Source organism: Bidens hawaiensis, unplaced genomic scaffold, assembly GCF_021521415.1.
Source record: "Bidens hawaiensis isolate Kalapana, Puna unplaced genomic scaffold, B.hawaiensis_p1.1 tig00012605_1, whole genome shotgun sequence".
NCBI classification, from domain to species: domain Eukaryota; kingdom Viridiplantae; phylum Streptophyta; class Magnoliopsida; order Asterales; family Asteraceae; genus Bidens; species Bidens hawaiensis.
This window is the reverse complement of record NW_027492035.1, coordinates 527,198-537,837: the sequence shown is the minus strand read 5'-3', so window position 1 is coordinate 537,837 and position 10,640 is coordinate 527,198. Positions and strand designations below refer to the sequence as shown.

Here is a 10,640-nt window from a genome sequence, read left to right as displayed (position 1 = left end):
CTGATTATAATGGCTAGATAATGTGAAAAATGTTGACCAGCTAGAAAAAATATATGAAAATAGGTAGTCAAATAAAAGTAACAACATTATACTACAACATAAACGCAGCTACACATCCGACGGAAAAGAATACAACTGTCAGACCTACAAAGTATACTGCATCGACAAATGACAGCAATAACATAACAGCGTAAATGGATTAACAAAAACAAGATAGCCAATAACCGAAGACTGAAAATTCCTAACATTCATACGTCTTAAAAAAAACTGTCTTTCAATAAAATGAAGATCCAAAGACACGAAAATAAATAAAATTTGCAGAACGTGTTGGTGCTTCCGACTAGAGAAAAAGTAACTCCTAATTCGTTGAATGACATTACTTTAGTTAGTTACAAAGGTACATGTAATAATGTAAAAATAATATAGAAAAACAGACAAACGGGACAGTGAACGTAAGATTGTATCTGTTTGGAAAAAAAAAAGAAAACCAAACAATAAAATGCAAGGCAACACGGGTGAAAAACGTACACGAATATTTGTCAGGATCCGTGCATACAAATGTATGAACATACATACACAGGTGACAACCACACACGCATATTAGTTATGCATGAACCTACATACACAGGTGACGAAGCTACACAGGTGACAAACATACACGCATTTATGCGGATCCATTCAGACAAATGTTTGAACAGACACACACACGTGACAGCCACGCACGCATATCAGTTATTTATGCACATACATACACATTTGACAATGCTGCACATGTGAGAAACGTACACGCATATTTGTCATGATCATTACAATTTCTGAGTAAAGATTAAAGTTGAAAAAAAAAAGATAAAAGAAGGAACACGTATAACTAACCGTCATACTCGTTAATCGGTATACTGCTTGTCTGAACTTTATGTGTAGTTGACTCATTATCCATTGCACCTGTTTAGATATAGAATTTCAGAAAACCAACTGAATTTAAAAACCAAATTAATAGGAATAATTGTACCAGGATATTGGTTATATGTTTTGTGGAATAATGTGTTGAGCAATGAAACAATTGAGTAGAATAAGTAAAGGAAAATAAATAGTTTTATAATGATAAATGGACATTTATGGCTATATATTAAGTAAGACATCTATAGGTTAATGAAATTGATCTTTCATAAATAAAAAACAAAAAACCAACACATGTTGGGATACATAAAAAAATGAAGAAAATCATCATCCAATAAAATTATATACATCTAACAATAAACGTTGAGCAATTTGAGAATCATTTATCAAACAATTAGTTGATTTCATAGTAAATTGCCATGTACTTTGATAACCTGATATTAAATTACCAAACCCTAAAATTAATATGATCATATAGCTAAAATTGAGGGAGGAAGGTGGAAGGGGGGAATCAAAATTGATATATACCTGGATTTGCTGATGTCGAATTGCCGAATCATCGTGATTTGAATGTAGCTATATCTGAAGCATAATAATATTACGCATGACTTTAGCTGGGTGATTGTCAAAATCGAAGTATATATGAACATCATGATTGAAAATCGCTTAGATTATTTGGGTGCTATTTCTCTGGGATTCTGAAATCAGATGTTTAATTTGAAAGATGGGGATGATGGATGTGATATCAGATGATCGCCATTGATGTACAGATGTTGAAACGGTTGCAAGATAACAGGATTTACCTATTTTATTAATAAAATAAAAAGACCATTCTAACCTTCTAATTATTTAAAAGAAAATATTAAAAGAAAAAATATGATTGGATGATATTACTTCTCGCACTTCTCGCTGTAAAAAAACTTCTGAAAAGAACCAATACCTATATATATATATATATATATATATATATAATAGTTACATATTTTACCCTTATTCAAAACTAACTACGCCCATGACTCTTTAAAAGACCATAACTTTTTCACACGTTAATATTTTTTTAAAACAAATTACACCATAAAAAAGAGCATTTTATCATCTTTAATTTGAGTATGATATTACTATACTTCTTTAACATTAAAAAATTAGTATACTACGTGATTACCGGTTATGATTGGCAACAAGTCGAGTCAGACAAGCTCGGGTCATGTGTAAGACCAAATTAGGGTCGGAACGAGTCGATACAAAAAGGGTTAGTTTAGTTCGGTTCGTTTTGAGTCGAAAGGGGCCAGGTCAGAACGTATTTCAGATTAAAATGGTGCCGGGTCGGAAAGGGTTTTAGATCAAAAGAGGTTGGTTTAAAAAATTATCTATCTGAAAATACTGTATATTTCAGCTTTGTTTGTTGATTTTCACCACCATTACACGCTTACTGCCTTTGCAAGAATTACACGTCTGCATTCGAGCTATGTGTGCACTATTATCAAGTGGCGACACTGATTATGCGGTTGATGTCAGGTTGCGCGTGCACTCCGCCGCACCGCGCGGGTACCCAACTAATTTTATTAAAAGCTTTAGCTACTCTGTTAAACACTTAAATATATCTAAAAAGCTACAGCTAACAGCTATCAGCTACCAGCTTTCAGCTACTAACCACCAGCTAACAGCCATCAGCTAGTTTTGCCAAACATACCCTATATATTTTGATGCCAAAGGAGTTTATTTAGTGATACTACACCAATGAAACTTCCCATGCCTAGTTAAAGTTTTTTAGGATAATAAATTCACATTAGGTAATTTTGGTCTTTGTGTTTATTTATGCAGAATTAGACTTGGTTACTTTTTTAATAAGATGGTTAACTATAAAAAAAGAACTCCTATTTGTGTCCTTATGGTTTCAGGGTGTGTCACGCTTGCGTCCCTCAAAGTCAAAATGACATGAGTGAGTCCCCATGGTTGATTAGCGTGTCAGTTTGCGTCCCTTTGTCATCACGACAGTCAAATAGAAAACTGAAACAACTATTATGCCCTTTGATCATGTTCTCACTATTCAGTTGTGTCCCTTCATCTTCATAATCACCACCACCACCACCTCAATCTCCATCGCTACTAACCACTAGCTCCATCTTCACGACTTTGTATTTACGTTCTAATGAATTAAACATGTTTTTTAGGCAAAGAAACAAATGAATCGAATCGAATTGATTGATTAAAAAACAATTGGATATGAAGTTGACGAAGACCCTTTACCGATTTTAATCAAACAAAACATTTTACCGAGCTTCTGAATTGAACAAAACATTTTAATGAGCTTCTGAATCGAACAAAACATTTTTCGCCTCAACCCAACTGCATTTGTCCCCATGTCTTTAAGATCCTCTAATGCCAACAACAATAAAACCTCATCATCAATCTCCTAAACCTTGAAAATTGAAAAATACCGCCCTAACCCTAACTTATTTAACCATAATCCATCGAAAGATTAAAATTTTGATCCTTCAACTCCCGGAACCATCACGATCGTGATCAGAGTACATATCGACATCATCGTAATCATCTTCCTCGTCAAATTTCTCACTCTGTCGTTCATCTTCGACCCCCCAATTGATCTCACTCGTTTCGAAACTAAAGCCCCCTTTTCATTAACGATGAATCCCTAAATTTCCATCCTCCAATCGCTCCACAATCCAAATGATTATAACTATACTATCATATCATCATCATCATCATCATCATCATCATCATCATCATCATCATTATTATTATTACTACTACTACTACCAAACTTTCCGGCATCTTTATCTTCGATTCTGGCATCTCGGATTTCGTAAAGTACAATTATGGCTGCAGTGAAGAGATTCCTAAATTGTCGAGTTTTGGTGGCTTTTGAATCCTTTGAAGTGTATCTCCATTATTGTGGTTTGTTTCTTCGGTGATTATTGTACGTGTGTTGATTTGGGAGCAAACATGAATTTGGGGATGGAGATGATGAATTGATTTGGGGTTTTGATTTGAATGGATTTGGGAAGTGTTTTCTTAGCTCAGGGACGCAAACTATGCAACTGACAAACTATATGGGACGCAAAACGGTTCGATATTACCTGTAACACCCCAACCCGGAACAGGCTGACGTGCCACTATTACAGATATCATAAACCAAACACAATCCATTTAAAAGAAATAAAGAGAATCCAAAGGCAACCAACTAGTCAAAACAAACCGAAAGAAAATTCATAAGTCCAATTAGATTTTGATGAATGAAAGATTATATATATATATATATATATACACACACAAACGAATCATGCACACAAGTTTCGCTTGATAGTTTGAAATTTGATCCACGTTACTCCATTTTTCTTTCCGGGAAAATAGTGATGAAGTTGAGGTACAGTTGCTTTCAAATTAAGTTTCACCAAATGGCAAGAATGGCCCCTCTACTTTGCTCCTTAATTGATTTCATAATATACACTTTAAACCCTCAAACTTGGTGTTTGCATTAGTTGACTCTAACCTTTAAAATAAAGCAACCCAACTTATTATTATTACTATTTGCTAATAAACTAGTATTCATATCTAAAGTGTTCGATTATTAACGTTCTATCAGTGCTACAAGATATTAACTATTTTAATAATCGACGTTCAATGTTTAATATTTTATTATTTCAAATTTTTCGCATGTTACCTTACCCCTCAGCTAACACCGTTAGTTGACAGAATGACGCAAACCAACGCACTTTGAAACCAAGGGGACTCATTCGTGTCAATGTGACCTTCACATGTGCAAATGTGGCTCGCCTCAGAACCACGGGGACGCAAACACATATTGTTTAATTAATCAAATTACTATTTAGTTACTCTGATTTTATATATATATATATATATATATATATATATATATATATATTAATTAAAGGGTCTAACCATATATTATACATACAATTTATATTATAATGTAGACTTTAATTTGAATCAAATCTATTTTGGCCTATAAACAAAATTCGATTATAATTTTAGTAAATATAATACTTATGGCCATAGTTACCAAATTCGCTCAGGTACCTGCGAATTGCGAATTGATCGCATTGTACCCAATCGGAATTTGCTACGTTCTGAATCGCTCCGGTACGCCGTGCCAAACAATCGAATTCGATGTACCAAATTGTTCCGGTACGCGGCTCCGATCGATCGAAATCGGTGTTCCAGATCCAATTTCAATTCGATCCGATCGTTGTTGGTTCTTTGAATTAGGTCCCGAAATTCGATTAAGGGTCACGATTAGGGCCGAATTAGGTCCTGGAATTCGAGTTTAGTGGGCATTTTTAGGGTTAAAAGGTGAAAAACTGTGACTGAAAGAAGGAAGGAGAAGATAGAAGAAAAAGAACGTCGAATCTGAAGAGTTAACGTGTGTTTAATTATTTTAGGGTTTTAGGTAATTTAATATTTAACATTCTTTATATTTTAGTCCCTGAAATTGTAAACTCTTACATAAACTATTAAAAGGTATAAAATTAGTTTGTTATTTAGCAATTTACCTCCTATATTTTTACTAGTTTACCTTGATTCTAAACTTATAATTTTATGCATAGCAAGTATTAAATTAACATTACATATGTACAAATTATAAATAACTATTTTATTTGGGTATATCAAACCGAACTACATGGTACCCCCTTCCGTACCAAATACGTTAGCTTTAGCGAATTGCGTACCCGAACCGCATACCCGTACCGGAACGAACCGCGAATTAGGTAACTATGCTTATGGCTTAACAAAAGAAACTTTTTACTAGGGGTGTGCATAAATAGGGTCGGACCGAAAAACCCGAGAACCCGAACCGAAAAAGACCGAAACCCGGATCTTTAGGATAACAACTGGGTAGTTATCGGGTCTCATATTCAGCCCAGTTCGGGTTCGGGTCGGGTATCGGGCCAGGAACCGGGTAACCCGACATTTTCAGGACCGACCTGATGTTTAAATTAATGTATTAAAACAGTATTATTTGGTTACCATAATTGCCGGATGCTGCTGATTGTGTTTCCAATTTCCATTATGATTACCTATTAAAAATAGGAACACATAATATCAAATCATACGCATAAAAATCAAATTAACACAATCAAAAAACATAATCAATAATCAAGTTTAGATCAATTCTCTTAGCAGTTTGCAACGCTTCAGCAGTTCAGCAGAATATTTGCGTTCATAAGGAATTAACTAAGTTGTTTAATTCATGATGTTAACGTGATTATCTGTGTTTCAAAGTCTGATTCTCATCTGATTTTTGTATCAGACATCGTTTATTAACGTGATTATGTAATTCGCTGCTATTGTATATTAGTTGAATAATTGACTATCTTCGTTTCAAACTGTGATTTATGCATCAACTCTCATGTATAGCCATATAGTGTACCTCCATCGTCCTAATTAAATCCTACATATATATGCATCAATTCAAGCTCTATCTATCCTTACAGCCTTAACGGATCACAAAACATCACCATACAGAGTTCTAATTTTTAACTATTAGCATGTATCAATTCAATATATTCAACTAACAACTTGTTAAGTAACAGACAGTAGTAGCATATTACATACCATTAGTGTCATAAGTTTCTTCTGTAACCTGCAAAAAAAGGAGAAAAAAACAGATAATACGCTAGGGGTGCACACGAGCCGAGCTGCTCAAGACCGGCTCGTGAAAAAAACTCGATCAAGCCGAGCTTAAACGAGCCGGCTTGATAAATTTGTTAAATTTATTAAACAGTATTAGTTAATCAGATTTTTCATTGATTTCATTACCCAATTAGTTGTTCATTAAGGCATTTTATCAAACAGTCGGCGGACGTACAAAATCAAGCAATATATCAAGCTTAAGATGATCAATTAAGCACCAAAATTGTAAAATCATATAGTACTAATTAAGGAAGAATTGTGCATCAATTTCAACACACACTTCAAATTTTTGAAAAATGATAATATAACTTGAAGATAAATGAAGAAAATTTACCTCATAAAGACCCATTTGCATGTACAAATCATCAGCTAATTGAATGGAGTTTGTATCAGCAACTTGAACTTGATTCAGTTCGGGTTCGGTCCTGTTGAGAAAGAACCGACAGACCGGAAAGACAAAGACCGATAACCGATTATCATTGACGGTGCAGAACTCGGTCCTTGATCAACCGGGTCGGGTCGGGTCGGGTTTTCAACTATGCACACCCCTACTTTTTACCCCTCATGTGAGGGGCACGTGAAATAGTTAATAGAGCAAATTGGATGAAATTCTAAGTTGCCAAAACCACAAACTATTTTAAATGTCATGGGTTAATTCGTTATAAGATTGTGCTTTGGGTTGAATGAGCTATAAAAGATAAACCATCATGACCAAAATAACAACTTACTCTAATAATAAAAATAAAATATCTAAAGTGTCCTAATATTCAAACTACAAAAATAAAATAGCAAACTTAAAATATATGAAGAATAAAATAATTACAACTATAATACATGATGAAGGTGACTAACACCATGAATGCAATGCTACTAATTAAATGGGAGAATGGTCTTGGGTTTCTACAATGTGGGTCAAATCTGTTACCACCTCTGATATCGAGCATCTTTCTCTGGGATCATAGGACAGACAACTTTCTAAAAGCCGGACAATCAAAACCAGTTGAAGAAGGTTCACATCATCTTTTATTAATGGGTCAATTAACTCCATATACACCTTTTCTTCTAATAGCGGCCTTGCCTGCATGCAGATCCCATTACATATACGCATACATAAGAAGATTCAGTATATTATATGTAATTATTTATTGTGTTATAGCTAATTACCCATCGTAAAAAGCTTTCCCCACGAGTCTCTTTGATAGTCTTCCGACCGGTTAGTAACTCAAGAAACACCACCCCGAACGAATAGACATCAGTGACGCTTGAATCCGTCCCAGTTTCACCATATTCTGGGGCCAGATACTCGAATGTCTTAAGGACCCTCGCTTCAGACAAGTGATTCAAGTCCTCGTATTGGTTTTTGGTCAGACCAAAATTTGCAAGCTTCATTAAAATGAAAATCAAAAGTTTAATTCAATTTTAATTTATACATGACACATGAATACTAGTCTTGTATGCATGAGTACCTGTGGTTTAAAGTCATGTGTGAGAAGAATGTTTTTCGGTCTCAAGCATCCAAAAATGTTGTTGGTATGCAAATATTGCAATCCTTTACATGTTCCTAGGGCTATTTTCAATCTTCTCTCCCATGTCAGCTCTTTACTTCTTGCTACACAAATTTTACAAATTAAACCTATGAACCATGCATGCATATAATTAGTTGCGCTAGTAATTCTGAAATATTAGTGATTGATTACCTGATAAATGAGCGCTAAGTGATTGATGACAAGCATATTCATACACAAGGAACCTGTGATATCCTTCCGAACAGAACCCAAGCAGTGTTGCTACATTTTCATGCCTAACGTTGCCAAGTGTTAGTGCGAGCGATCTAAACTCGTATTCTTTGATGGTGGCAAAAAAGTGTTTTCTTACGACGATCTGCAATCCACTGGGCAAAGTGCCCCTATACACTCGCTTTCTGGACTTGGATAAAACATACTTTTGAGAGAACCCGTATGTGGAAAAAGCAAGCTCTGCATGACTAAACTGTGTAAAGAAGCCGCCATTCATTAGCCTTTTGTGTCCGCATACTGTGCAAATATCCTCATCAAATATCAGCTCCTCTTGCATACCTAATTAAACCATCAACATTTAATTATACCAAATTTACAGCAAAATCTTTGTAAAGAGGATAAAATAATGGGAAATTTTCCAAAACATTCATTAGACTTTAACAAAGTCACATTTTATCCATTTGACTAGTTACCTTCCATGAATGTCCATCAAAAACCAGTTGACTAGTCTCAAAAAAATCTAGATTAGTCGACTAGTTTTCGATGGACATTCTTGAAAGAATTCCTCCCTAAAATAATACTCACGTGTAGAAGTTCCTGTATTGTGTGGGTTAATGTCCTCAGGCTTTGGGTCTCTTAAAATTTCTACACGGCCCATACGACTCATCGTCAAGATTGCACACGTAAGATTCTCCATAACGTATTTATGATCTTCCTTCTTTGGACTGTTTAAGATTGTCAAAGCAATTATTACATAGAAACATAGAGTTTGTGTATTTCCTTGTGTTAATTATAGAGTTGTATATAAGATGCATACAATGTTATACTTTAACATAATATGACTAACTACTAAACTTAAAAATAAGGGCAATATGCTTAGTAAGCAAAATGTTAATTAGTATATATAAAGAGAGCTTATGGTGATGACCTGTCTAGCATAACATAGGTTGCTCCAAAATCCTTAGCGGCTTGTACTGCAAACTCTTTCATGGAGTTCCCTGCCTCTGCCGTAGTGTCAAAATCAATCTGTATAGAATAGATCATATTAAACTAACTTATTCATACTTATACTAGCTTGCAAGTTTCGTTTCAAGCTAGTGTAAAGATATGGGGAGTTCTGTATGAATATATTAGCTTGTTTTAAGTTATTAATTAACCTGTTTAGATTCAGCAAGCCGCATTATATGTTGGATATTGATGTTCGACTGAGACTCCTGTTGTTTTTCAATGATTTCTCTTTCTATGTTTTCGTGTTTCTTTAAAATGGTAGAACTCGTTTGCAGTTTCGTTCCATTCCCTCCTGATCAGATTGAACATGCAAAACATAACTTAAAAAGTTAGTCAAGTTAACTAAACACACAAACAGAAACACGTAGGTAAAATAATAATTAGAAGATGGATCAAATTCAAAGTGAACTCCGTGTGAATAAAAGAAAGAAAAAAGAGACGTGATGGCAAAATCATAAATAACTCATCTTGGCTTTTTGTATCGTAACTATTTGTATAACTAAAGTAATTACTCTATTGTGTATAACTAAAGTAATTACGTTGCTTATAACTAGAGTAGCAAAATGACCTTTTTGGTTGTTTGTAGGGTTAGAGAAGCAAGTTGGAAGGGGAATTAAGCGTGGTGGACGATGAGATCTGTCGAATGGTCGCACCACTATAAACAGCCTAATCATGTCTCCTTGTTTAAGTGGCAGGCTCAAGAGAGCATATCTCGCCAAATCTACACTTAAACCTGATGATGCAGCCTGGACAATTATCACCCTTTCCACTCTTTCTCTTTCCCTTTGGAACATGTTTTAAATCTGATTTTGGATCAGTAATAACGCAATGTGGGGTGCTACTACTTATAAAAACTTTTTTTACTTCGGCCCCCCTCATGTTTGAGGTCTTCCTACTTCAGCCCTCACAATATTATGTTTAGGTTCATGTTTTATGCATGGAGTTACGAGAATTTCTAGGAATAATTTGTGTGCTTTCCCCCAAACAAATCGACCATGTGGCAGAACCTAGATAAAATTTCATCTCCATTGATGATCTCTAAGCTTAATGGTTAGGGATTCACGAATGCTACTTGCTAAACAACAACTCAAAAGTTATAATCCAATTTTAATAAGAATATTATGGTTATCCTCAAAAGTGGAGGCTCACACACCGGTTAAAAGCCATAATCGGTTCAAGTAAGAACCGAACCGAACCGGTTCTTAGCAACCCAGTCAAAACCAGTTTTTGAAGAAATCAATACGGTTTAGAACAGGTTTGTAGCAAGCATGGAAAACCAAGAACTGATGAATCCGGTTTGAAACCGGTTTTTTTATTTAAAAATTG

The 10,640-nt window shown here is 34.8% G+C and overlaps 1 protein-coding gene and 1 long non-coding RNA gene across 2 annotated transcripts; both read right to left on the bottom strand.

Moving 5' to 3' along the window:
• Positions 1–7,444: 7,444 nt before the first annotated feature.
• On the bottom strand, positions 7,445–8,786 carry LOC143541460 (serine/threonine-protein kinase CDG1-like). Its single transcript, XM_077034282.1, has 5 exons — positions 8,780–8,786; positions 8,268–8,645; positions 8,037–8,179; positions 7,735–7,953; positions 7,445–7,648 (listed from the first exon to the last, which is right to left on the bottom strand). The coding sequence occupies exons 1-5, from the start codon at positions 8,784–8,786 to the stop codon at positions 7,445–7,447; spliced, it is 951 nt and encodes a 316-aa protein (XP_076890397.1).
• Positions 8,787–9,231: 445 nt separating this feature from the next.
• On the bottom strand, positions 9,232–10,189 carry LOC143541495 (uncharacterized). The gene is made up of 3 exons (XR_013136761.1): positions 9,883–10,189; positions 9,464–9,606; positions 9,232–9,332 (listed from the first exon to the last, which is right to left on the bottom strand). It is a non-coding gene; the product is annotated as an uncharacterized LOC143541495 (long non-coding RNA).
• Positions 10,190–10,640: the final 451 nt, after the last annotated feature.

Bases quoted from the DNA above. Each gene is read 5' to 3' on its own strand.
- LOC143541460 (XM_077034282.1), bottom strand. The intron at 8,180-8,267 runs GTAATCAATCAC...AAATTTGTGTAG, and splicing joins ACTTAGCGCTCATTTATCAG to CAAGAAGTAAAGAGCTGACA. The intron at 7,649-7,734 runs GTAATTAGCTAT...ATCTGCATGCAG, and splicing joins GGGAAAGCTTTTTACGATGG to GCAAGGCCGCTATTAGAAGA.